The 26,321-nt window shown below is 46.8% G+C and overlaps 3 protein-coding genes across 7 annotated transcripts; 1 reads left to right on the top strand and 2 right to left on the bottom strand.

Moving 5' to 3' along the window:
• Nucleotides 1-81: 81 nt before the first annotated feature.
• On the top strand, nt 82-16,480 carry SMYD4 (SET and MYND domain containing 4). 4 transcript variants are annotated; one of them, XR_005933455.1, is made up of 11 exons: nt 84-253; nt 324-468; nt 602-691; nt 1,177-2,329; nt 2,636-2,818; nt 3,128-3,294; nt 3,994-4,126; nt 4,569-4,685; nt 5,032-5,155; nt 5,879-6,085; nt 16,463-16,480. XR_005933455.1 is itself a non-coding variant. In XM_030028350.2 (10 exons), exons 1-10 carry the CDS (start codon nt 123-125, stop codon nt 6,027-6,029), a joined length of 2,394 nt encoding a protein of 797 aa, XP_029884210.1. In that variant the 5' UTR covers nt 84-122; the 3' UTR covers nt 6,030-6,193. The 4 variants fall into 4 exon arrangements, 3 of the variants coding, with proteins under 3 accessions (XP_029884211.1, XP_040982864.1, XP_029884210.1); XM_030028350.2 differs by lacking the exon at nt 16,463-16,480 and having other exon boundaries at nt 5,879-6,193; XM_041126930.1 differs by lacking the exons at nt 5,032-5,155; nt 16,463-16,480 and having other exon boundaries at nt 83-253; nt 5,879-6,193.
• On the bottom strand, nt 6,713-13,892 carry SERPINF1 (serpin family F member 1). Its single transcript, XM_030028362.2, has 8 exons — nt 13,703-13,892; nt 11,093-11,178; nt 10,480-10,681; nt 10,245-10,400; nt 9,261-9,464; nt 8,329-8,471; nt 7,494-7,704; nt 6,713-7,116 (listed from the first exon to the last, which is right to left on the bottom strand). The coding sequence occupies exons 2-8, from the start codon at nt 11,168-11,170 to the stop codon at nt 6,857-6,859; spliced, it is 1,254 nt and encodes a 417-aa protein (XP_029884222.1). The 5' UTR covers nt 11,171-11,178; nt 13,703-13,892; the 3' UTR covers nt 6,713-6,856.
• Nucleotides 16,481-17,491: 1,011 nt separating the features above from the next.
• SERPINF2 (serpin family F member 2) lies at nt 17,492-26,164 on the bottom strand. Of its 2 annotated transcripts, none has more exons than XM_030028360.2 (9): nt 25,384-26,164; nt 24,212-24,275; nt 23,419-23,481; nt 21,980-22,397; nt 21,534-21,677; nt 21,131-21,334; nt 20,154-20,296; nt 19,359-19,563; nt 17,492-18,545 (listed from the first exon to the last, which is right to left on the bottom strand). In XM_030028360.2, the coding sequence occupies exons 2-9, from the start codon at nt 24,269-24,271 to the stop codon at nt 18,232-18,234; spliced, it is 1,551 nt and encodes a 516-aa protein (XP_029884220.1). In that variant the 5' UTR covers nt 24,272-24,275; nt 25,384-26,164; the 3' UTR covers nt 17,492-18,231. The 2 variants fall into 2 exon arrangements, with proteins under 2 accessions (XP_029884220.1, XP_029884221.1); XM_030028361.2 differs by lacking the exon at nt 25,384-26,164 and adding an exon at nt 24,742-24,795.
• Nucleotides 26,165-26,321: the final 157 nt, after the last annotated feature.

Here is a 26,321-nt window from a genome sequence, read left to right as displayed (position 1 = left end):
GCCGCGCGTCACCCGGCCGACGGCGGTACAACGCTCCTATTGGCTGTTCGGCGCCGTACGGCGGAAGCGCTTTCCGGCGCGTTGTGGCGATCCCACTGGGCGCCGCCATCCCGGTACCGGTTATGGCGCTGCCGGTAGAGGAGTGGCGGCTGTACGCCGCCCGGCGCTGGGCCGAGCTGGAGCCGGTGCTGCGGGAGCGGTTGGCGGCGGCGTCGCTGCACGACACGTTGCGCCTGGGCTGCGGCCTCCTCCGGTGAGTGGCGGGGCGGGGTGGAGCGGAGCGGAGCAGGGCGGTGCGCGGAGCTGACCCCCGTGTCCCGCAGGCCCGAGGCGGTGGCGGTTCTGAGGCGGCTGTGCCGCCGGGCGCCCGCGGGCAAGGAGCCGGCGGCCGCGCGCTTCTACCGGGAGGAGGGAAACCGGCTGTTCGGCCGCCGCCATTACGGTACCGCCGTGAGGCTCTACTCGCAGGTAGGTGAGGCGGGGGCAGGCCCGGGACCTCCATCGGAGGGCTCCTGGGGAACGGGGGGTCCCGCAGCCCCCGCTGAGAGGGTCCCCTTGAGGGGTGTCCCCCCCCGAGGCAGCAGCTCTCTCGTCTCCACAGGCGGCATCCCACGAGCCCCCCGGCAGCCCCGAGGTGTCCGTTTGCTTCGCCAACCGCTCCGCCGCCCTCTTCCACCTCAGGTGCTTTGAGGTAAGTGGTGGCGGGACCCGCGGCAGCCCGGTGTCGTCGTCCCCGTCCCCCCCCCCAAGCTTCTGGGTGCCCCCGAGCAAGTCTGCACACCCAGAGGGTGGCCTGAGGCCCAAGAGGGGGGATCGGGGTAAGGAAGAGCCCAAGCACCACCTGAGGTGTTACCGCACGATATTTGCGCACAGGGTTCGGGTGGGTGATTCTGCAAACCCCGCAGTAACGGGTATTGGATTGTTAGAGCAAGAGACTGTGGATCAGGTGGGCTTCCAAATCTGTGCTTAAAGCATCCACCGTTACTTAAACTTCCTGAAGGGTTTCCCTCTTGCTCTACGTCAGGAGGCTTTATTTGGCCAACAGATTGGCAATGCAGATGGAATTTGCTGATTAACGTAGCCTTATTAAAATATTCTGCATCTTAGATGGAATAAAAGAGCATGAGTCTCAGCTGGTTTCCAAGTACATTTAAAAGGCCTTGTCTTTGTTTCTAGGTTTGTTTGGAAGATATTGCCAGGGCTGAAAGTCATGGCTATCCAGACAGGCTGCTGCCCAAGGTCTTGCTTCGGAAGGCTGAATGTCTGCTGTGTTTGGGGAGGTTACAGGATGCAGCAGACGCCCTCAGTGTGGTGGAGAATAAAATTGCTATGGATGGCATCATGACTAGTCCTACACACCAGGCGCTGCTAAAAAAGTTAAGTCAACTGAAGATTAAAATACATGAGAAAGAGAGCTGTCCAGAGCCTGCAAGAGAAACATGTGGTGACGTTCAAAGAAGGTCAGAGATCTGGGAAGAGAATGACAGTATTTCAGGCGCATCTTCATCATTGAGCTTGAATTTTGATATAGAGAGAGGACGTCACTTGGTGGCCTCCCAGGACATCCTGCCAGGACAGAGCCTGTTGAAAGAGGAGGCCTTTGTAAGCGTGCTCTGCCCAGGGGAGAGCCGCCTTCTGCAGGACAGCAGTGAAACGGTGTGGGATACTCGAGTCACTAATGCAGATCTTTATTGCCACCGTTGTCTGAGGCAGCTCTTAGCCTCAGTGCCTTGCCGTGGGTGCAGTTATGCAAAGTACTGCAGCCAGAGCTGTGCAGACATGGCATGGGAGCAGTACCACAGGACAGAGTGCTCCCTGGGAGCGCTGCTTCTCACATTAGGGGTCTTCTGCCATGTTGCCTTGAGGACTGTTCTGCTGGCGGGATTTGCAGAGGTTAGCAGGCTGGTAGAATGGTCCCATGATGATGACAAGGACCTTCATAACCCTGAGGCAAGATGCAAACATCTCAGTGAGGCACCAGATACAAGAGCTGGTACCAGAAGTATCCCTGGTTGTAATGACAATGGTCAGTACCAGAGTTCTTACCAAGCTGTGTTCAACCTTTTGCCCCATGCTGAGAAGCATAGCCCTGAACATAAGTTCCTTTGCATGCTGAGTGTAGTAGCTATATGCAAACAACTGCAAGAAGCTGGCCTAGAGGCTGCTGTTTTGAATCAGGAATCATCTGAGAAGTGGTCCAAACCAAAGACATGTGAAAAAACATCGGGTGAATTGTCTCCAGAGCTGAAGACTATGGCAGAAGCGATGCTGAGGCATGTGTTGCAGCTGCAATGTAATGCACAAGCGATCACTGTAATGCAGGAGTCAGGTAAGATAAATACTTTTAAGCCCTTCTGTGTTGTCCTTGCTCATCTAGCTTGTGTGGAGAGATTGAATTATCAGTTGTAAAAAGCTCCCACTGCAGATGGGAATGACGTGCTTAAAATTTAATGGCCTGTCCCATGCTGGCCTGTTCTCTGGTGCACATGTAGAGGGTATTTAGCTATTATTTATTGCAGCAATATACCAGAAACCTTTCTTCTGCTATCTGCAATTGGTCACAGTGCTTGTTGCATAAGTTGCGTGGGTTACTGAGCATTCATTCTCAACCTACTTGTTTTTCCTCTGCCTTTAGGATCCGGAGATAGTGCTGTTGTAAATAAGAAGCTTGTGCGCCTGGCGACAGCCTTCTTTCCTGTCCTCAGCCTTCTGAACCATTCGTGCTGTCCCAATATCAGCGTGTCATTTAGTGGGACAGCTGCCACTGTCAGGGCATCACAGGCAATCCCAAGCGGCCAAGAGATTTTCCATTGCTATGGTAAGTATTAACTCTCTGTTTGTCTCAAGGCACAGGCATCCTTTCAGGTCTACTTGGCATGCTCACTGATTGCTATTAATATCATAATTCGCAGTATAATGTTGCTAGAGTCTTTGTTTATGTATTAGCCTTGATCAAAGTTGTCAATGCAAGATTTTATCTCCTGAGCCCACTGTTACATTTTCAGTCTCCAGTTATGTCCTCTCCAAAAGATGATATATCTAGTCTCAATGATAACAAAGATAGATTTAGTCTGATGTTAAGAACTGTGCCTGTTTAGAGATTTCTACCCTTGCCATCCCTTTGCAGGGCCTCACCGATGTAGAATGAGGGTTGCTGAGAGACAACAGCTTCTCAGTCAATATTTCTTCGAGTGTCGCTGTCAGGCATGCCTTGATGAGTTAGAGTCTGATGTCAAGAGCGTGGCGTCTATGAGAAACTCATTCTGCTGTCCTAGCTGCCGGGCTCCAGTGCAGGTAGTTCTTCCATAGTTATGATTGTGTAAATTATCGGGATGTGTAGTGTTTGGGTCTCTGGGAAAGTCAACAGTTAAAGACCTCAGTTCATGATCTCTGCGCAGAAGCAAAAGCCCCTGTAGAGTCAAGACAGTATCTCGCTCTTCTTAGCAGCTTTCTTGTGATGTTCTTGTATGTCAGTTTTCCAGCATTATAGGGAAAATAATGCCTTTAACAGCAAGTTAAAATCCCTTTGAAGTTTACAAATGAACTTTAGAATATGAAGGCTATGGACTAGGGGAAGGGGGATATTTACGAAAGAAAATGGAAGCCTGGAGTCTAGAACAGAAAATGTACATACAGGTGCTGTATGTAGGGAGAGTCACACTCTCTGCAGTTCACAGGATGTAAATGAAACCAGCGTGTAGTGTGGGTTAGATGGGGAGAAGTCAACATAGTGTGTATTTTGTGTGAACATTAGTTGCGTACCACATGACCCTGCTTTGGTCTAATCTATAGCTCACACAGTCATAGCTATTCCTGGAAGTTTCTCATAAAATCGAATAAGCTAATAGCAATTTACAAGCAAGTCACTTTGTTTAGTGAATGCAACTGAGAAGCAATTTAGCATCTCTGTAACACAATACAGAGATAACAGTCATGGAAAGTAAGCTTCAAGTTGAATGTGAGCAGGAATGATCACAGGGATGATTTCCACAGGGGGAAGAGATGCTTTGTTGTTCAAATGAAGCTTGTGCAATCTCAGTCAGCAGAGAGAGCCTGTCACGCCGTTTATGGGACCTTCAGCAACAAATCAAGAAAGCGTTAGAACTGCTAAGAGACAGGAAGGCTGGTAAGGCTCAGCTTTCTACTTTAAGGTCAGCAGCATATGAGTACACATCGGGAGACGTAGTTCTAACCATGAGATGGCACTGTTGCTTATGCAGTTGGGGTCTTCTGGCATGCAGCCCGGTGTCCCCGGGGACTTGAGCTTTAGGTTTTTTTATACCCCTGATGCGGGTGTTAATCTAAGTCACACGTTGTTCCATAGTAACTGAAAGAACTCAGGGTAACATTGGAGTTATGCATTCCCAGGCCTTGCTTTCCTGGAGTGAGTCAAGCCAACACTGCGTTAGAATAAGCAGGGTTGCAGATGAAGTCAATGTTGAATCCTAACCAAATCCAAATCTAGCTGTGTAAGATGCAAGGATGAGATTGGACTGATTTTATTTCATGGATCGTGGAAAGCTGGAGACTGGCCAGTTGGATGAATTTTATACCCTGTTTTGTTATAGATCAAGCTATCAAAATGCTCCTGAAGTGTCAGATGGATGCTGGAAACTTCTTGTCTCCAGGGCATTTGCTGATGGGAGAGATGGAGGATCATCTGGCACAGGTCTATGCTACTCTTGGTATGGCATTGTCTTCTCATTATCTTTAGTTTTCTGAACTTTGAATTTAACATGACTAGCTTTTTCTCTGACTAGCCCTTTCACTTTTCTCCTGCTGCATTTCTCTAGTTTTGACAAACAGAAAGACTACTTTAGCCAAAACTGCGTTCCCAGCAGCCAGTGAACAATAATGTGATCTCATGTTCTTCTAGATTCCCTGTCCTGGTTCTGAGGTCAGCAGCCTCCCAAGAATGCTGTGGACATAGTTCTTCACTTTTTGCATAATGCTCTCAGATTCTTTGGGTGGCAGTAGCTCTAGAAAGTATTTATTCATGACTCATGTTTTGTTTTGGTTTTTTTCTGTTAGGGAAGTGGCAGGAAGCAGCCAGACACCTGGAGAGGAGTATTGAAATTGTGGAAATGCATCATGGGCCATCAAGTGTAGAAATGGGTCATGAACTTTTCAAGCTAGCACAAATTCTCTTCAATGGGTAAATCTGCTTTCATTCTCTGTCCCTTCCCTGCACCACTCGTGTGTGTCTGACACAAAATCATGGCAGGTGGTCCTGGGTACCTTGCAGGGTGTCTCACAGGACCCTGGGCAGTCTGGCACAGGTACAAAAGTCGGCCATTACTCAAGTGCAAGTTCATTAACCCCTTTGGGGTTCACTTATACCTCATGACTCTCTTCGAACCCATTTCTCTGCTTTGTGCCTGTCTATTCTTTTCTTCTTGCTGACTCCATTTATTCCCTGTCCTATTGTTTCACTTCGACAACTAGTCACCCTTGGTGTTTATACCTCAGTTGTACAATGTTGCTGACATCTTTCCAAAGGAGGAAATAAAACCCTCTTCCTCTATTTTGGACCTTTTTAGGCAAGCAAATCCTCTGACTGCTTCTGAAAATCTTCTCACAACACCTCCCTTTAACTGAATTAATTTTAGCAGGAGCTGCAGTGAGGAAGTAGTGGGTACCTATACTCAAAGATAGATAGTGTTTCAAGTTTTTGTCCGTCTCCTTACCTTTTTTGCCCACATCCTCCCTTTGCAGCTGAAGTGCGTGCTATTTGCCTGGTGCTGAGAGACAGTGGAGGGTAGGATCTGTACCTATGAACAGGTTTAGGTTTTTGTTGGGGAGGGGTTAAAGGTTGTGTAAGTCAAGGAGCTGAATTAAGTATTCTCTGTACTCTGTTCTTATTCTCTTCCGATTTCAGATTTGCGGTTTCTGAAGCTCTGAGCACAATTCAAAGAGCAGAGGAGATTTTGTCAGTGCACTGTGGTCCTCAGAGTACTCAGATCCAGGAACTACAAGAGATGAAGACCTGTCTGTCAGAGCTTCCCAGAAGCATCCTTCAGAGGACTTAATTTTCCTGTCAAAGGAAGCTGCAGTGTGATCTTTCATCAAAGCTAAGTTTCATGTGGTAAGGTAGTCATGTAGTACAAGCTGGAAAATCATGTGTAACAACGACTTGAATGAAATCTGAAATGCTCTTTAGTGAGACTGTTGTAAATAAAATGACCAATTCTAACATGAGGGGTCTGTGCGTGGTATGGTGGGAATAGATGCTGTTGTATAATTTCTGCATGTGGGTTTGAAGCAAATGTTTGAGATGCTTGCATATGCGTGTGTTTCTAGAGATGTGAATCTCCCATGTGTGATACCCTGATGGTTATGAACATGCAGTCATCCAGACCACACTGCCTTTTATTTCTAATGCTATGAAGCGCTTTTCTTCTTGCCAGTGTGAAACATAAATGGTTGGAATGGGTGAGGCAGTAGGCTGGGAACTGCAAACTTACAAGCTATAAGAGGGGGCACTGCAGAACTTGGATGGCTACCAGCACAGACCTGTCAGTGATGAGGGATTCAGTATAAACAACTGGTGTCAGGTTGGAAGACAGGATAGGGAAGAACGCAGTATACACCAGATGACGCTTGCATATAGGACACAGAACTGCATCGTGGCTCATCTGGGGAAAATGGGAGTGTGAATCCACATGACGTAGGCAGAGAATCTTTCAAGGGAGAATACTGGGGCTTGCTGAGATTAATAGCAAAAGCTCTTTTATTGCAGCATGAAGGCATAAGATTTGCAAGTTGTGTCTTTGTGCAGCAGAGCAGGGAGCCAGTATCCCTCCCAATACCACCCTTTCCATTTGGGCCCTACCATTGCAGATTATTGTGAAGGAATCTAAACACTCCTGGGATCCAGGACCTTGCCAATGAAGAGGAGGGTTCCAGTGGTATCATCTCGCAGTACAAGAAGGAAAGGTCTGTCCACATGATATTCTATGGGGAAGGTCAGACGAGCAGCATTCACCCCAGGATTTGGTGTGGATCTTTCCCCATCTTCACTAAGCTCCAGGATTGCCTTGTGTTGCACGTGAGATAGCTTAACAGGTTTGGCAGAAATCATGGTAAAATCAGGTGATGTGAAAAGTGATTGGAGCCCTGGAGGAAAGAAAGAAAATTCCATTAGCTGAAAGCATAGATTGCAGGTGGGGGAGCAGTACTGCTAATGCTGTGATCCAGGAGGGCATGTAGCTGCTCTGGTAGAGGTTATTGGGGGTAACAGGGAGAAGAAGCTTACATCTGTTTGTACTGAGTTTCTCCCTCTCAATCTCAGAAGCATTGTATGAGCTTGGTGGAAAGACGTGATAAAAGGTTGAGGAGTCCTGGACCAAGGTGATTTAGTTGCTGGTGAAATCTCTACAGACTGACAGCAGGACCTAACTAATAACCCACCAGCTTCATATTCTGAGAGCAGGAAGTAACTTGCCCACTGCTTTGAGCCCTGGCAGTCTGTAGAGGGTGTGTGATGTACATACTTGTCTCCTTTAGTGTGTTGCCAAGTGCCTCTTCATAGTTCAGCTTTAGTTTGGGCAAGCTTAGCACAGCATGGACTGTCTTCAGCTCCCTGTCTACATCGTGGATAAATTCAGAAGTAAGGCTTTCCTCAATCAGACTCATATTCTGGATCACCTTCGTAGGCAGGAAGAACATGGCACTGATTCCCTCTGTCAATGGCAGCTGGGCAATCTGGAAGGCCAGTTACAAATAAGAACGGGTCACAGCAATAACAAACAGTTTTACCTGTCCTGTACCAGGCACAGGCCTCAATCTTGACTGCCTGGTCAGCCTTTCCAGTTAACATTTGGTCATATTCCCTGTTTGCTTTTATTGGACATGATGCATCCTGACCCCTCGGGTGCCCAGGCTTTCATCAACTCATGCTGCACTCTTTCTGCTATTACATGGCAAGTGCTCTCTCTTACCTGTTGAATCCTGTAATGAACTGCAGTGTTGCTTTCGCGGGTTCTCAGCTGGAACACCTTTGAGCCCATGCTACAGTGAAAGAGCGGTTGAAAGAGGTAGAAATGGAACAGTTTTGAGGAGTGTGCCCTGCCCTTCTTGCCCAACTTAAGGTCAAGCAATACAGGCTAGTAGGACCTGTGCATTATTTAAATTCTGGACTGCTTGTCACATAGCCAATGTAGGATATTCTTAAGAATCTTAATAACATACCGCCTTTCAAAATAGGGATTGCAAAACTAGCCTGATGGGAGGAGCAAAGCTGTCTTCTGGAATGGGTTAACAGGTAAATGTAGCTGAACCTGTTCCTCAGTAAGTTTAGGAGATCTTGTGCAATATATGCTCTCTGACCTTGCAGTTGAGTTCTGAGTCAAAACCATATCGCAGTATAGCTTTGGGGTCTGACATCATGGACACCTTCACAGTTCTGTCCTCATCCAGATGGAAGTCCTTCAAGGCAGTCTTCTTGGTGTCAAACTTGGTTTTCCATGTCCCTATTTTTTAAAAGATAAAATGGAGGATTTTCTGGAATAACAGCATATGAAACTAGGCTTGTGTCTGTGGCTGAGTAATCTGGCACTTTGTATATACAGTATTTGTGCTTTAAGAGTTGAGGCATAACTGAATGATGATAGAGATGGAAATAGACTGATTGGAGCTACTGATTTACTGCCACTCTTTGGCCCCTCCTTTTCATCTGAGAATTGGCTAAATGGGAAATAACAAATCAAGCCAGTGTATGGGTGGAGTAGCTATTGGGAAGTTGATGTCTACTTATGTAATTACAAAACTATTTTAAAGGGTAACAATTGTGTCAATGCATATAAAGTGCTCCTCTCCCCACCCTTTATTTTGCTCCTTGTCTCTAAGCAATAATTCTCCATGACACTGGCTTACAGCATGTTCTAGAACAGCTCTCTAGTATGTCTCTCCATTCCCTCTACAGTGGTGAAAAGGCTCAGTACACTCTTTAAGTTACCCTAAATGGTAATATTCTGTCTCTTGCTGTGGAGTTTTGTGAGCTTAAACTTTCTTCTCTGGTCTCTTACTGCAAACAGGTCAAGATTCAGCTTCCCAAGAGTAATAATTCCTCCCTTGAGGACTATTTCTGTTTAGGTAGTGTGCATTTTTTCTTCTTTACTAAACATTCTAAAACACTTTCTTCTTACACTCTGTCTCTTTGGCAGTCTGTTTGCTCTATTGGAAGCGAGAGCATTCCCTCACATCTCTTCTAACGCATGCTTAATAGACCCTCTCTGTAACCAAGTACACAACATTCTTACCCTTGAAGTAAGCAGCCCCAGCAAGGAGAATACTGACATCTGCGGGCATGTCCTTCATAAACCGCATAATCCTTCCCTTTGTCTGCTGTCGTACCCAGTTGTTGATTTCTTGGAGGTCTAACTGGGTATTGCCACTTAGGGCCCTCAGGCGCATCTTGTAGGACTTCTCTAGTTGGCTGTGAAAACCAGGCTTCACCCTCAGTCCTGGGGAACAAAAACATCAATATTGCAGCTAGCTCCCTTATCAAAACAATCTCAAGGCAGCAGATTGCAATCCAAAGCCCAGCAGCAGTTCTCTCATAAAACATCTGTGGCTGTGCATATACAGAAACCTGCTTTGAAGAAGAATGACTGAAGGCACATGGAGGAAACTGATCCAACAGCTGCCCATGCTGGAGTATGGGATAACTCTCTTCTGAAAAGTAAAGAAAGGAGATAAGAAGAGAAGGCTTGGACACAGCTATTCCTGCATCAGTCTTTCTTCTTTCTCCAGCTTGCTTTATGAGTATGGCTTACTCGACCTATTGGATTCTTGGAGCCAGCAGGTTCCAAAAGATAACTCTTAGCTTTCTCAGCAGATGTTTATTGCATGCCAAAAGCAGACATTTAAAATAGTTCTGCAAGGTCTTAAACAAAGGAATATGGCTGAATGCTATCACAAATAGAAAATGCGATTTGTGGTTCCTGGAAGCTGGCAACACCTGCCAGAAAACCTAGAGTGAAAGCAAAATCTCAGCAAGTTTCTTCTAGGTCTGTTGGTTGCTCTGTCACCAGTGTCTTTGTGTGCGTAAGTCTGGTCTTTTATTTATGTGCACACAAACTTTCCAGGCTTTTTCTGGAGCTTCAACAGCATTCTATGCACAGTCTGCATCCTGGCTCAACAGTACGTCAGAGCCAAAGCTGTTACTGTGGTGTTATTCAGTGTGTTCTACCTGCTGCTAGTTATTCAGGTAAAATTTGATAGAGGGGAAGAAGGACTTTTACTTTTCTCCAAGACGATACGGGAAGCACTTTTCATGCTCTTCTCTGGTCCAGACACGCTGGTCAGTAGGTCTTTGTAAGTGTTGTGGACCTCAGCTTTGTTAAGCAGATCATAGAAGAGAGCGCGAGAAATCACATCTTCTGTTCGTTCTCCAGCCCCTGCCAACAACAAAGACAACAGTATGAGGGAAGGCCTGTCAAGCCAAACAGCACGTGAAGAAAAGGGGCAAGAACTCACCAAGCGAGAGACCAGACAGTGCTGTAGCCAGGCTGAATGGAGACAGTAGCACATTGGCAGTGGCTGTCCGGCTAGATTGCTGACGGTACAGGTCATAGCCAAAGTTGGAGACTGCAGCTGCCAGCTTGTTTACAGGGGTCTTATAGAATGGATCTTCCTCTTCGACCTCACCGGCGTTAGCTCCATCAGCAGTGGCAGAGTTCTAGCAGGTACAGGGAGCACTTTGGTTAGACTTGCAATTTACAAGGGCAGGTACAGTTGTGATAAACATTTCAAAGGCAAGCAATCTACAGATACTCTCCTATGATCTACAGAAATAGTGGGTTAGTCTTACTGGTCGAGAGTGTAGGAACCATTACTTTACTTTAAAGTGTCCCGGTAAACCCGAAGGCAGCACTCGGATTGGAATCCACTATTTCTGCCTCACAGTCATCCCCTGATGTAACTACTGTGGTTTTATCTAGGTAAAGCAGGAGTTAGTCTCATTATGTTGCTAAATAAAATCCTAGTAACTCAGGAGGGTAGTGCTTAATCCTTCCGTAAGATTCTCTAAAATTAAATTACATGCTCCAAGTAGCTCTCCCTCACTCTCTGCATGTTGTCTCTTACTCACCTGCTCAGTAGCCGAGTTCTGGGATCTGCTTGGGACAGTTAAGAGACCCAGGAAAAGGAGAACCACTGGAATCCGCATGCCTGAACCTACAGAGTAAGAACATGACAGAGGTAGTTTGAGCAACTGAGCAAATACATCTCTACCACTACTATTCGCTGTACCTGGTTGTGACAGGAACTGCAGTGACACATGCTGCTGCTTGTCCTTCCCAATTGTGAAACACACACCTGATCTTAGCTGGGTTTTCTTCTTTTCTAGTTTGAAGTATTCAGCCAGCCTGGCCCCAATGACTTCAAAATGGGGCGAGCACACATGCCTGGGTGTGCCTGAGCACAAAAGCAGATGTGTGTGGCCCAAACCACACTGATGCTGGCAGTTACTGAGTGCCAAGGTCCAGAAAAGCACTAAATCATATCTTTGGAGTTTTAGACTTTAAAAAATTCAATACTGCATTTATAAAAGGTAGCAAATCCATATTGTTGAATGGGGCAGAAGATGAAACTGACTGGTTACTGCTCTGCTACACAAGTTACCTGCCTCAGGCAGTAGTTTGTCATGTTTCTTGTGTCTGCATGTACCTGAAACGCTGTACAGCCTATATGCATCCTTTGCTGCTTATTTGCAATTTGATAAAGTAGAAGACCTTTCTTAAAAGACAGTAAGAAAAAGGGCTGGGAGTAAATACCTAACACTGGGCCAGATCTAGAGAAGAGGTGAAAGACAGAGCTTGGCTTATTCAATATTTTTGATGGCGGTGGGAGAAAAGTACCAAACTCCCCAAAGCTGTTCCTTCTGTGGAATCCGCTTTTGGTTGCTCCAGTATTGGCATATGTGGCCCTTCCAGACAGATCTGTCTGGTCCAAAGGGCGGTGTGTAACCTAGGGTTTCACTGTGGGTAAACCAGAGCTACTGCAGAAGTGTCATGCCCTTGAGAACAGACGCCACTGAGGCTAGTCTGAAGCAATGTTTATATAGATTCCCAGAAATTAGAGGAAGAGGGTTGTATTTAACTAACCCTTCTGATCCAGGCATCCAGTGAAGTAGGAGAAAGAACATGTGTTTCAGATTAACTTCAGCTATAAAGAAAACACGCCTGCTGGTAGAAATACAACTTAAAGCCACGTGGCTACAACAGCCCCAGTTCAGGACCCAGTCTGTTCAGGCAGAGGTTTTACTTCAGTGAAAGGCAATTCACCGTTTCCTGCCAAACCCCTTTTCTTCTGGAGGTAGTTCTGCCTTGGAGAAAAAGGTGTCACCGTGGAAGTTTTAAGTTTTCATCTATGTTTAGACAGTGTAGCACAGAAGTGGTACCCTCTTTTCCCTGTGCACTTGCATCCTGTGGCCTGCTGCTATCCTAGCTGCCAAGTAGATGAGGTATTCTGGTGCAGAAGAAGCGTATCAAGAGGATTTACTATACTGGAACAAACCAATGCGTTTAGTGGTATGATAGTGGATATGATGTTGGGATTGCTTATATCATTGCAGAGTTTTACAATGAATAGGCACCATGCTGAAAGAGAGATGACAGAAGCCCTGCGTGAGTCTAAGTTAAACGGGTCTTAGCGAGGGCTTTGTGAGGATGCCTGCACCAAGCAGTACTCTTACATGCTGAGCGGAAGAGGTTTGGCCCAGTCTAGTGTAGAGATGAAGGTTTTCCATGGAGCATAACCTTTTCTCTGAAAAAAAGATAATAATCTCAACACAACCTCTGCTTCCAACTACACTGAGCTCCTGGGAGCATGAGAGCGGAGATTGGTTTTGCAGATTTGTATTGTTTTTGCCAGTACTGTCACCAGCTTCATATTTCTCAAACTTTGCCAAAAAGCAATTTCCATTTTAGAAAGACAAAGCCTTTTGCGTTTAAATTGGCCTGAACATCTGGATTCTATTTGCATGTGTCTCAGCACACAGCCAAAAATGCAGAGAAAAGAATTTGGTTGAAGCAGAGGTGGGATGGTTTCAGGCATGATATTAAAATCTGTGGCAGCGTTTAAAGAGAAGAGAAGAAGCACCAGCATGCAGCATGTGATGTTACAGTCAGGAAGGTACAGGAAGAAAACTTTGAGAAATGAGCTGAGAAGGAACTCTGTGTCTGGGAGCTGTCTATTTGTGAAGGCCCGCAGGTGCAAAGGAAATATTTTGCTTTCCATCTATAACAGTACAAGTCTCACATCATTTATAAACCCTTCTGATTTTAGGGGTGCTATGAAGCATCACCCACGAGTTCAGACTGCTCACTCGCTCTACCCCACAGCACTAACTCCTGAAGCATCTTGCAACCACTAGCTCTAGAGGATTTGACTATCACCAAAATTGTTACCATTGCAAAGAAAAAGCATGTTCCCAGCTGCAACACAGATGCTGGAAGGGCAGAAAACCAGCCCAGCTCCCAAGCACAGCTCAGCCCCGGAGGCGAAGAGGTGGTGCCCTAGGATGCTGGTGGCTCCCAACCCTTGGTGAGATCTCCCATTTGGTGGGAATCCCACCCTCCAATACCTGCAGAAGAACCGTTCTTCCCATTTCCCAGGTCCTCTGAGAGCTCCCCAGCCTCATCCCCTGCCCTCTGCTCCCCTCGCTGCTGGCCCTGAGCGAGGGTGAGCTGCCCCTTACCTCGGGCTCCTCTCGGCCGCTGCCGTCCCAGGCTCCCAGCGGGTGCGAGTTGGGGACACTGTGGGTTTGGTGCAGCCACATCTGCTTTTTGCTGCTTCCCCCAGCCCAGCCTTCGACAGGCTTCAGGTTACAGCTTCCCAGGACTCTCTTAAAGTGCTCTGCTCCCATTTTCCGCTCCTGCCACCCTCCCGCTGAACTGCACTCATTTTTTAAGCCTGCCTTCCAAAACAAATGTGCTCCCTGTGATAAGGGCGGTCCAGCAGGTAAAGCACAGGTCGGAGAGGCAAACGCTCCCTGCCCCTGTTTGAGCAAGTCTTTTATCCCCGCAGTTTTGCTGTATGTCACATGAGGGAACTTCTTCTGACTCAAGAGGTATGGTTAATGCAGCAGTGTTTAATGGATTTATGGATTTATGTCCAGGATTTAATGGAGAGACTTATAAAGTGGAAGCAGGATTTTGTTGCTGTTTAAGGCAGTTAAAGGGAAGACGTTCAGAAGTGGTTCTATCCAGTGACAGTTACTAGTTAACAAGAAGTTATTAACGTAACTGGCTTAAAGTTCTTGGCTGACAAGAAAGAGACTAAAAAGCCAAGGACTCCTGGTAAAAAACAATGAATTAACCAAATGTTGTAGGAGCTTACAGAACTATAAATGATCTGGAGAAGGGAAAGGGGCAGAGGGGTTTCATTATTTTTTGCAATAGAGGACTTTAGGGTAGCACCCGTCAGTGCACATTTAAATCAAGAGAGTGTATTTTTCATAAGTATTAAATTGTAAAACTCATTGTAACTAGATGTTGCAGAAGATGAAAGATAAACAGATTTGGGGGAAAAAACCAACCCAAATCAAATTAGTGGAAGACAGGTCCATTGAAGGCTAACAATGGTTGGATGTAACGTCAAACTCAGCAGCTGGGCGATACAACCAGAGAACAGTTGTTTTCCTTACCCCTAGTCATTCTTGGCTTTTTTTTCCCCAGTCATTTGTTACTGGCTATTGGGAGAGCCAGGATACTGGGCTAACTGGACATGGAGCTAGCCTGATCCAGGGCAGCTGTTTGTCTACTTGGAAATGCTGAAAGTAAATTGTAGCCAGTAATATCAGTGCCCCCGGGTCTAGGCTTGCATTGGGACATCTTCTTTTTGGGCTCCGAGCCTCACCACTAACAGGTAATGAGGAGTTACTCATGCATGCTGGCACTGAGCTCATACAGTCACTCAGCAAAGAGGAGAGGATGGTTTTAGAGAAGCATTAGCTGCTGTTTTTGCAAGCTGGAAAAGCAAATCAGGTGTAGTCTGCCCTGTGATTAGTCAGTGCTTCAAAGGTGACCCTTTCTAACAAGAGCAACAGCTCTGCTTTCAACTGCTTCTCAGCTTACTCTGTGAGAAATCGTCTGCAAAGAGATGTTTGTACTTGTTAGTCTTCCATCGTCAGCCCAAGAATGGGGGTGTTGGCTGTGGAGATAATTTCTGGTGGTTTTCATCTCTTTTTGATACCTTATTTGTGGTATTAAAATGCCCTTTATGGAAGGACCACTAGAGAAGTTTTTACATCTCGTCTGTATCTTCAAATGAAAGTCCATCTGTTTAAATACAGGTTTGGTTTTAAACCATTTAAATCGGAGTGGCAGTTGTATAGAATGTTATTATAGACTGAAGCAAGCTTTATTCCTGTAGGTGAAAGGTATCCCTGAAATGGTGCATAATACTCATCTAACTAGATGCAAGGGCTTAAATCAATTTTGTTAAATGTATACAAACATTTTACTGTTGATCTGGTTTGCGTTCGAGATAGTAGGCAATATGCTGTCTGAACAGTGTTCACCTCTGCTATGGAAGTACTGATCATGTTCATATGAATTTGCTCTAGTAAGGAAAAAATACATCTAATATTAAAGACATTGAGACTTATTTGATATTCTCAGCCAGTGGTGCAGATGAGCTATAGAGCAGACGCCCTGTGCTAGTCATGTCTTTTCAGAATAGAGCTCAGTCAAAATGAAAGCTTAGCAATGCAAAGTAGAAATTCCTGAGCAGAGACATTAATATTACTTTGCATTTTACAAACTGCCTCTTCTGGAGAGTCAGTGGAGTGAAAAAGAGTCTTAAGGTTGGTGTAACTGATAATTTGTTGAGCAAAGCACAGTCATGGAGGGCTGCTGTACTGTCAAATAAGATGAAATTAATAGTTTGACAAGAATAGCTTGGGGGAGGAGGGATGGCAGAAAGATGGAAAATAGGAAATCAGAACCAAGCTGTTCAGGAAACTGAGAATGAGGGGGAAAATCTTTATAGAAGAGGGGGAGCTGGAGCGCAGAGGCATGAAAAGGAAGACTTGCACTTCAAATTTTGCCCAGGTTGCAGTGCAACAGGGTGGAATTCAGGGAGGTTAGCGCTGAGGCTGCAGTAGCCAAAGCAAGACTTACCTAAGGCATGGGATGGTGTTTCTGAATGTTAGGAATGAATCTGTATAAATAAATAAGCTAAAATGTTCCCTGTGGGCTAGAGCTATGCCCTCATAGTAGGGCTGAATTCTTGTGGGTTTACTTGTTAAAATTACATGGCCCTGTAATTACATCCTCTTTTTGAAGGGTACGTGTCATTGCATTGGTTAGAGGGGTAGACATTATCTTTAGCCGTTCTTCCCCTTTTAGACTGCAAGAAATGTGTAATTGCAGGTTTGAGCCAGGACTTTTATTCCCCAAAGTCTCCTGCATCCCCAAAATTCATGGTTAGTGAGTCAGTCCTTCTCTTATTCCAGCAGATGGTGCAGACTATTCAGGGACGGAGGCTCCCAGAAGCATTCTGGTCCTTCCTTTGAGGGAAGGCAGACTTCCCGAGTGAGGAAAACACTGCCAGAAGGATGGCCCTCGTGCTCTGTAAGTGCTATTTCGCAAAAACAGAGCACCATCCTTTTTACCCAGAAGCTGAGGGAGTTCAGAGGCAGAATCTACTATGGACAGCAGTTGTTTTGTACAGAAATAGCTGCAGCATGGCAGGCTACGGTGAGTTAGACCAATATTTTTAAGTGATAGGATGGCTTGGTTGGGTGGAGGGTTCCCAAGATTCTTTCATGGTAGCTTATTTCAGACATGCACTGCTACCTCAGAACAAGGACCCAGGGAGCTGTGCCCATCTCAGACAAAAGTGAAGCTGTAACGGGACATTGCCTTTTGCCAAAACAGGGCAAAAGCAGTGACATTCAGCTACAGGCGTCAAAATCTGCCCCTCCTTCCCCTGGAAGCTGTCCCAACCATCCATAGCATTGTGCTGTGGAGCCAGGAGTATCCCAGTAGCAGAAAATTGCAGATAGCAGATGCCAGATCAGCACTTTTGAACCTCCTGGTAGATACCAGCAATGGTCAGGTTTTGCCCAAGAGAAAGGTTAAGGACTGTCACATCACTGCTTATCACTGCATTGCTGCTCACAGGCAAAGTACCCTCCTGTCCCTATGCCACTGAGCTTGTGCCCTAATTCAGGGAATTCTGTCCATTCCACAAAGCCAGTGCTGACCCAGTGAGCATTCCCTCCATGCTCTGCAGGTGAGATGCCCAGAACTTATTGGACTCGGTCCTTGGACAGTCTTTACAGATTAGCCATTTCACCTCAGAGCCCCTGTTGTCCTCTGTGATGAGGCATAGCAAAAAACAGATCCTTTGCAAGAGCCCCTCCTATCTTTCCATCTGTCATGCCCTGACTTTTTTCCTCCCAATCTTTGCAATTATTCAAGCTGTGTGCCTTTTTTCTTTCTCTGTTGGGTCTTTCAATGCAACTCCTTAAGCAAATATATTCTGCTTTACTCTTTATTATTCTGCCAACATAAAAATTACTAAAAAACACTTTATAAAATATGTCTCAAAATCTAGCATCACCCAAGAACCTAGAGTTTCCCAGGAAAAGGGCTGGAGATAAGGATCCAAAGGGGTTTCCCACTGCAGACCCTCGCACATCAGATCCCAATAGCCAAGGAGTGGGAAAAGGGAATCTTTGAAAAGAGCCTGTGCCTGGAAATGGCTGTGATGCATCCTAGAGAAGACAACTAGTTACTAGTCCAGTTGATCTAGAGATTGTTTTCTAGGTGGATACAAATGGTTTTCAGAGGAACACTTTGAGGGAGACTTGTTCACAGGAACTGCGGAAGGAAGAGCCATATTAATATCTCTGGCTGTTGTCCAAGCTGCCAGATGCTAATGATGATTCCAGGCTATGGGGGCCTCTAATAAGAGCTTAATAAAGACTCTAATAAGAGTCTGGGGACAAGGAAGTCTCCCTTCCAGGACTGAGAGCCCTGGAAGGGAAATCCAGGCAGAGCAAGCTTTTCAGGTTTAACAGAGGGGAACCCCAGCCTGGAGAAGCTCGTCAAGGCTGGAATGGGCTATCCCAGGACTGGTCTCTAGGAATCTGTAAAGGAAAACAGCAAGGGTTGCCTTCTGTGGCCTCAGAGGGAGGTCTCCAAGGACAGGAGGCCTCTTTTAGCTGGTCCAAAGGGTCAGGTAGCAGTCCCAGAACACTTAGCCTCTCCTCCTCTCTTATTTGGGCATGGGGTCTGTTGCTTCACGTGAGTCCCGTGGCTCTTTTATCTGGGGAGCAGCATTGGGGTTAGGGTTCTGGACACTGCCTATAAAAAGCGGGATGCCTGTTTCATCTTCAAAGATAATGAAGATGAAGGGCCGATCAAGGCTGAAGGCAGAGACTGAGCGTGAAATTGCAACACTGGTAGCAGCAGATGCTTCCACCCCATCTTCTTTAAGCTCCAGGGCAGACTGATGCTGTATACTGGATACAAAGAGAGGTTCATCTGCGATCTTCTGGAGATTTGGGCTTGTGAACAGCTCCTGGAGGCCTACAGAGAAATGAGACTAGGTTAACCTTTCCCAGTTGGTACCACCAGCTCTGATTTTTCTCAAAGCTGTGCAAAGAAAGCAATTGCCTAATTTGTTGCTACGTGTGTTGTCCACCGTGGAGGACTGGAGAACTGGCAGGCAAGTGAAACAAAAGCTGCAGTCCAGCTCTGGGGAATATGAAGAGCTGAGGGTACCAAAACCAGAACAGTTTTCACAAGCTTTGTCCACCTCTTTTAGAATAGTAGCGTAAGAACTTAGAGCCTTCCTTAAAAAGCAGCAGCAAGTCTGAAGGCTCTTTCTTGCTAGGCTGGAAACTCTTTTACAGAGATTATTTTTTTTAAGCACTTCTGCAAAACAAAGTGAACTCTTAATTTATTCTCATCTGGAAATGCAGTGTGTGGTGTTTTATTTCAGTAAGCTCTCAGTTCCAGGTTTTGTGATCTGCATTCTCTCTGTTGGCAATTTCTATGTCCTGGACAATATGTTAAATGACAAGAGGTAAAGGTTGGCGCATGGGTGGAAGTTGGTCTTGGCTACAAATAGGGGAATAGGAAGAACCTGTAAAGATTGTGAGGAACTGTGAAAGCTGCCTTCTCCATAGTATCATCTTGTTGGAGCAAAACATTTGGTGCTAGGCAAGCAAAGAGTAAGGAGGAGGAGAGGAATAAGAGTTGAAAGTTTGGATGTTATCTGGAGCAAGCTGTGAGGCACAGCTTTAGAAACAAGGATGGCAGTTTTTAGTGTCAGCGAACAGATGCCGTATAGATTGATCAGCTTCACTTACTCTGTGCAAGTCTTGTTAGAGGCCTTACCCATTTGACTGAGAACCTTGTTGAGTTCCAGCTGGTAGTCCAATTTTATTTTGGGGATCTTCACTGTGGTGGGTACCTCTTTGGGGAAAAGCTTGCATAGTTGTTCGTAAGGGAGGTTCTCCAGCACATGAGAGTTATTCCAAGTATACTGGTTTGGTACAATGACCACAAAACTCATGTTACTCTTAAAGGGAAACTTGGCCACCTGGAAATAAAGCCAACCAGAATTTATGGAAGAGGAAGGAAAGTCCAGAAAGTGATGCTTTTAATTTAGTCTTTTTCTAATTGGTCTACAGAGCCAGTCTAGGTGTCTGAGAAAAACAGCCTAGTGGGAAGGAGGTATCTGATTTCTTCAGGGGAGAATGTTTGTTGGAATAACAGCATCAGATTTTAGTATTTAGCTATTGACTGGTAAAGATTGAACACATGGTGGGGTGGAAGCCCACGTGCACAAACATCGTACCCACGCTGGCTGTATTCTGAAGGGCTCCAACAGTACATGCACTGTCTGAGGGAACTCCTTTCCATACTTCCTCATTTATCTTTAACTCAGGGCTTTAAATCTCCATTAATTCCCACTTAGTGGGAATCTCTCCTTGTGGTTTTCCCTAGAGATTGAGAATGAAGATTCAACATTCTTACTAGAAGCAAAGACAAAGGATGCTTATTAAATTTTTGTGTGCTATGCCTGTTAAAATACATTTGGGTTCTTGGAGAGAATAGTTGCAGTCAGTGAAATACAATAGCGAGAAGAAATTCCAGTCAAAACTTGTAGTGCTCCTAACAGAGCCCTACCTGAATGTCCTGGGACTCTAGTGTAAACCAGCTCAGGGAGTACTTCTGGGCTTTCATCATCTCAACTGGGACCACGAACTCATTGTCAAGGTGGAATACATCTGGCCCAGTGAAGCTAGCATCAAACTGACTCCTCCAAAACCCTATCAAAATAAAAGTTTAGAATTCAAGAAAGTTAAATTTAGGTAGGAAAACAGAAACTGCCTAGCTGACACTCCTCCTATCATGAGTTCTCCAACAAGGCAGATAGTGACCAGACAAGTAGAAATACAGCAAAGAGAAGTCAGTACCAAGGCTGGAAGACCCCTAACAGCACAAAGCTCTTCTCTTCCAGAGAGGGACTATAGAATAGCAAAAAGAATGAGGATTAATCCTCATGCCTCAGTGTGGGAGATTACTGAAGGCTATGAAGTAAAGGATGTTTGCACTTTGAAAAATGAAGAGTATTGCCTTTGTGCTGTCTAGGGTGAAACAGTGCTCCAAAACCAAACTAATGCATTTGCAGATTTACCCCAGAAGTGAGTGTTTGGTCTGTTTACACGCACAACCCTCCGGGAATTAAAAGAGGAAGATGTGCCTGACCACTGTGCTGTAGTCAAAAAGAGATCCACAGAAGCTGCCTCCAAGCTCTGTGGTTGGTGTGTAGTGAGTTGCATGTGACCTGGTTAAGATGAGCAGTGATGTGCCGCTGTCTGGGATCCTGAACCACGAGGCAAAAATACTGCAGGTTCCACCTGCTGCATTCCGGCTCTGCTGTCAAGTAACATTTTTAGCACATATGAAGCAGTTTGGAATCATTACTGTAAAGAAATCTAAGCAAGAGCAATGGCAGATGTACAAGGAAAGGACAAGCAGATTGACTAGCAGGAAGCAATGAAAGGAGATGCCATTCAGCTACAGTGCTGGTGGAAAACTAGTAGATTTCGAACTATTCCTCTGGATGATCAGGCTTGAAAAGTAAGGCCTGTGGAGCTCACCGTGGAAATGGATTGCATTGAGCAAGAGCATCACTGTGTTTTCAGGGAGCTGCTGTAGGAAGGTGGGTATTTGCCCATTAGTTGCTTCCTTTACCCACTTGTTTATGGCTATGAGGTCATCCTCACTGATCCCAGAAAGGGTCATGGCTTTTGCCTCGTAGAATTTCTCTGAATCCTCCAGGAACTTCTCTTTCACCTCAAATCCTGGCAGAGGGGAAGAATTCCACATAAAGTCATCAGACCTTGAAAAAATTTGCTCAGTAGCTCAGCTAGTGGCATGATACCCCCCAGGAGGAGTGCTTAGGGAAGTAGAGACATCTGGTATGGCAGTGTGCTTCCATCACTCTCTGTCACCAAGAGTTTTATCCTACACCAGTACAGACCCTCCTGTGCCAGCTCTCACCTTTCTGCAGGTACAGACGCGACGCAAGGCTGAGGGTGGATTCTGCGAGCCTTCTGCGAAGGGTGCCCAACATGTGGTGGACACAGGGCACCGACTCCAGATGCATCGCCTCCAGCAGATGCTTCTCTGTCTGATTTGCTGCTCCTAAAAAGCAAAGTCAAATTCCTGTTAGTTCATGCCCATGTAGTGGAAAACAGGGATATTACCCTAGCTGCCTCCTGTTGGAAATGTACTGTGCCTTACAAAAGAGGCTGGAGAAACCTGACAATAGGACCCTCAGCATGGGCCACGGAGGACAGCTTCAATTGTAACCATACCTAATTAAAGCCGCAGGAGTAAGATTAAGTGGAAGGTGCCATATTTAATCTTTGCATTTTGCACATTGGTTCCTTGTGCCTCCAGGAGGGGCAGGGCAGGAACCAGTGCTTTTGTAACTTAGAAGTTACCCAGTGCCAGGTGAGACAAGGCGAGGGCGATGCTGAAGGGTGATAAGATCACATTGGTTCTGTTGGACTCCAGCTGGACTTCTCTCAGGAGATCGATGCTGAATCTCATCAAGCCATCTGCTAGCCTCTGGCTCTTCTTCCAAGTCATCTCGCAGCTTTTATCTTCAGCCTCTCCTTCCTCTTCAGAAGAGGCAGTTTCCCCAGATGGTTGCTGTTCATGACAGCCCACAGCCCCAGCTATGACTTCATCTTCTGGGTTCCAGTCATTCCTCATGTCTGGCAGTGCGGTGGTGAAAGGTAACATGGGTCCATCGATCTCCTGGAAGTTGTCATAGGTAATGTCTGCCATCCCTGCGCTCGGCATGGGTGGGATGGCTTCCTGCAGAGCAGACTGTACAACTCCAGCGCTTTTCACGTCCTGTGGAGAAACAACCTCATGGGCTTTACTGCGCACCTAAATGGGCTGAGAAAACTCTCCAGCTTCTCTACTCTGGTGGTGTATTCACTTCAGTTTGCCTTTTAACCTTGAGGTTAAAAGCACCTCAATGAGTATGGAAAACAGGGTCTTGTATCCTGGGAAAATGGACCAAGTGAGGGTCTTGCAGTGGTTGCCCCTCCACTTGCTCTCGGGGCCTGCCCCAGGCAAACGAGCCCAACAGGCATTCTTTGAGGGCAGGAACCACCACCCGCTCAGCACGTCCTGTGCCTACACCGATCTATAAACTAAATCATCATCCTCAACCTTGATTTCACCACCTCCTCTCACATATTTTAGGACTGCCAGTCTGCCTCGTGCATCGGTCAGCACCCTCTACTGCTGTCACAGCCTTGATCCGTTTTGGCTGAAATCCTCCTCCAGGCATCTGTCTCTTCTTGACTTGTCTGTTCTATTCCATCCCTTTTCTCTCCAAATCCCTCATTTTCCAGTTTTCTAAGCTTTAGCCTATAGCACTGCTGGTACTGTCCTCACATTTGCATGGTCTTAAACACATGCTTTTTACCTCAGATCTCTCTGTTCCCACCAGCATCCGGATGACATTCCTCTACTGCAGGAGCTCTGCACTGTCAGAGCCAGGCTCAGTGGATAGCATCAGCTATGGGTCTTTCTCTCTGTCACCCTCATAGCTAGTTTTCTTCATCTTCCCTTATCAATCAGAAATGAAATAATCTACCTGCCAAACCCTGTACACACCAGCTGATGATGTTTACTCCACATGCTGCCCAGTTATTTAGGCTGGAGCTTCCAACACAAAGGAGCACAGCATTGGCAGCAGCTGTGAAGTGTGCGGGGAAGCCTGCGGAAAGGAGGACTTTCTCATTGCTCTGGCGCTGCTAGATTGCACTGCCTGGGCTCATCCCATCTCAGGACAAACTGGAAAACAATTGCAAATACCACAGCATAAGTTCAGTCCCCTTGGGTGGAACCAGTCATTGCTTACCTTCAGCTCCCCATCCTTGTCTAAGAAGAGACGCTTTTGCTCAATGGCATGTGCGGAAAAAAACTGTAGGGGGGAAAAAAACCCAAACAACAAACAGTGTCAGATCCCAGATAATTTCCTCTGAATTTCCAGAGTCAAGTCTTTTCTGCCTCCACTCCTAACACTCCTGTGGGGCCAGGTCAGAGACTGGTACCAGCCTCCGCATTGCTACAGCATGGGTAGGGCTTTAGGATGTGGATCCAGAGGCGGTGGGGTTCACCGTGGGGAGGTGGAAGTGAGCAGGAGCTGGGAGAGACTGCAAATGCTGGATTTGTTTAGAAAGGGACCAGGTCAGAAGGGTAGAAAATAATGTATCCTCTAGAGAGTGAGCAGTGTGGTTTTGCAATCTCAGATCTGACGGGGATCCAGATTTAAAATGGGAGGGAAAAAAAGCTGTTATTAAACAACCTCCTGTTAACCCCTGAAGGTCAGGGTCACTAAATACAGTTGAAGCCAAGTTTCCAAAGATTTTCTACAGTAATTCACTTGAATAATGAGCATATCCACAGCTGTATTAGCTGGGAAAAAGATCAGAAACCTTGCTGCACTGGGGCACAGGCTAACCCCATAGCAGAGAAGCAGTGTCCTCCACCAGTCTGCCTTCCAGGGCTTCTCAGGCAGAAGCATCGGGCGGTATTTGCCCCATGGTCCGGTGCAGGAGAGCCACCTCACTCCCCTTGCCCTTTGCTGACTGGGGAGAGGGCTGTGCTCCCACAGCAGAGGCCCCCACCATCACTGGAGTGAAGGAACTTACCCTTAGGTGACTGTGCAGAGCAGACAGGCAGAGCAGCCACAGACCCCAGAGGAACATCATATTTCTGGAACAGAAGGACCAGCCGAGAGAGAAGTTATTTCCAGCTGCCTGGCAGCAGCAAGCTGAGCCTATTCAGGTCTACAGGGAGAAAATTATCAACCTGGCCAAACAGGTTGGCGCAGGAGCTTGCAGAAAGCAGTAGGGAGATGAACAATGCTGCAAAGAAACAACACAGGACTCCTGGGTCCAATGCCAAGGCAGCAAAATCAGAAAGGAACAGGGACCCGCACCGGAGCAGAGCTGTAACCGCAGCCAGGCTCCTACATGACGCTCTCTTGCTTGGATCCTGCATTTCTGACCCCATTGCCCTTATTTCTCTGGATTGCAAATGGTATTTCCCTAATCAGTCCTGCACATACTGTGCCTCTGGAAGAAGACAAGAGCCTCTGCTCCTTTCCCATGCAAACCACCAAGGTAGAAGCACAGCATCCCCAGCTGTGCCGCAGGCTCTTGGGAAAAGGGATACTAACCTGCCTCAGAGGGGTTGCAGGCACTCAGCAAGTGCTGTCTGGCAGGGACTTTGCAGGTAGAAAATGCAATACCAGAGCAGTTTCTCAGCAATATGTCCTGGAATAGAGTCCTCCCCTTCCCAGCACTCGCCTTCCCCCTTTGCTGGCAAACCCAGCCTCTCCCACCCCCGCGCTCCAATTCCTGTATGGGACAGTGGGAGCAGGGCTTCCAGGGCCATGGATAAAACCCCACCCATACCCTGGCCACTGCTTCACACGGCCACTTTTCCCTTTTAAACAGAAATAACATATCTTCTTCTTAGCATAAAGCCTCCATGCCAAAGCCCAGCCCTCAGCACAGCTGCCATACACTTAATTCCTGGGGCTGCTTTCCACTCTCCAAGCAGTCCTTGCTTTCACCCGAAACTGCCGGGTTGTGACCCCAGTTGCCAAGTGAAAGAAGCAAAACTTGAGGCCATTTCATTCCCCCTTTTCCCTCACCCCAAATCCTGCAGCCACATATAACGCCGAATGTCCCTTTTCTCCCTGATGGTGCCCATCCTTTAACCCTCTGCCAAATTCACCCCCCTCTCCTGGAGAGGCACTATTACTCGTTGGAGAAGCCCCCATTTACTGTCAAATCCTTGTTCATTTGCCTCTTACCTGAGGTTGTTCACGTCCACGTTGGAGCTGGCACCTGCTTTAGCCCGGCCGATAGCTCTGCGTGGGGCAAACACAGTCTCTTGTCCAGCCCACTTCTACCCGCCGGCAGCGACCTTCGGCACCACCCCATTTGAGAATTTGGCAGGCAAATATTGACCTACAGCATCCGGTTAAACATTTGTTTGGGGGATAAGAGTGAATTTGTGCTGCATTTGGAGATGGGGAGACACTTTGGGCTGCTGTACCCTCAAGACAATATTAACACCCAGTTTACCAGCTCCAAAACTCCCATCAGCAGAAGTGACACGCAAAGTTGGTTGTCCCTAGTAGTGGCTCTGCTTTCTGTATACTCCCTGTGCTGGGAATGTGCTCTTTTATTCATAATCTTCAGTGAAAACGTAGGGCTTGGTATTTATTGCCACAGGGTGCTCTGGTTTTGGAATTTTCTTTGCAGAAAACCCCAGATATTTACTCCCTGTATCCCAGCTGCTTCTGCTGCAGCAAGCACGAGGCACTGGTTTTAACAGATGGCTGCTGCCCAAGGCCCCGTGGCCACATACCCGAGCAAGAGGCGGCAATGCTCAGGCTGGACTGAGCCAAGAGCAGCTGGTACCTCCCCTGGGGCACAGCACACACCAGAGCTCTGCCGGGGCAGCTGGCCCCGGTGCCGGGCTCCACGGCACGCACGCACCGCTGTGGCATGGAGGAAGAGTCTCGGGGACGGGCAGAACTCCAGCGGTCCTGTCCTGTGCAGTTTTCTGCCGTATGCAGAAGTGATGGTGATCCTTCTCGGCTCTGTCCATGTCCTCAGTGTGAGAGGAGTCACTAAGGAGCAGTGGGGAACGCCAATGGGACTGCAGTGCTTGCAGTCATCCATTCCTCGCAGCAGCTCTTGGTTCCCAAATTCACCCCAGACACTGGGAAGGAGTGGAACTGAC

Source organism: Aquila chrysaetos, chromosome 10, assembly GCF_900496995.4.
Source record: "Aquila chrysaetos chrysaetos chromosome 10, bAquChr1.4, whole genome shotgun sequence".
In the NCBI taxonomy this organism is placed as follows: domain Eukaryota; kingdom Metazoa; phylum Chordata; class Aves; order Accipitriformes; family Accipitridae; genus Aquila; species Aquila chrysaetos.
The sequence above is the reverse complement of the archived record's forward strand: the minus strand, read 5'-3'. Positions and strand labels throughout refer to the sequence as shown.

What these genes read in the sequence shown, in the direction of transcription:
- SMYD4 (XM_030028350.2), top strand. Translation starts at nt 123, where the DNA reads ATGGCGCTGCCGGTAGAGGAGTGGCGGCTGTACGCCGCCCGGCGCTGG. An exon ending in CTGGGCTGCGGCCTCCTCCG is followed by an intron (nt 254 to 323) that starts GTGAGTGGCGGG and finishes CGTGTCCCGCAG; the next exon opens with GCCCGAGGCGGTGGCGGTTC. An exon ending in GCTGCCGGGCTCCAGTGCAG is followed by an intron (nt 3,295 to 3,993) that starts GTAGTTCTTCCA and finishes TGATTTCCACAG; the next exon opens with GGGGAAGAGATGCTTTGTTG.
- SERPINF1 (XM_030028362.2), bottom strand. Translation starts at nt 11,170, where the DNA reads ATGCGGATTCCAGTGGTTCTCCTTTTCCTGGGTCTCTTAACTGTCCCA. An exon ending in ACTGTCTGGTCTCTCGCTTG is followed by an intron (nt 10,401 to 10,479) that starts GTGAGTTCTTGC and finishes TGTTGTTGGCAG; the next exon opens with GGGCTGGAGAACGAACAGAA. An exon ending in ACTCAGAACTCAACTGCAAG is followed by an intron (nt 7,705 to 8,328) that starts GTCAGAGAGCAT and finishes CTGGCCTTCCAG; the next exon opens with ATTGCCCAGCTGCCATTGAC.
- SERPINF2 (XM_030028360.2), bottom strand. Translation starts at nt 24,271, where the DNA reads ATGATGTTCCTCTGGGGTCTGTGGCTGCTCTGCCTGTCTGCTCTGCAC. An exon ending in CAATGCAATCCATTTCCACG is followed by an intron (nt 20,297 to 21,130) that starts GTGAGCTCCACA and finishes TTATTTTGATAG; the next exon opens with GGTTTTGGAGGAGTCAGTTT. An exon ending in TAGAGTCCCAGGACATTCAG is followed by an intron (nt 19,564 to 20,153) that starts GTAGGGCTCTGT and finishes CTTTATTTCCAG; the next exon opens with GTGGCCAAGTTTCCCTTTAA.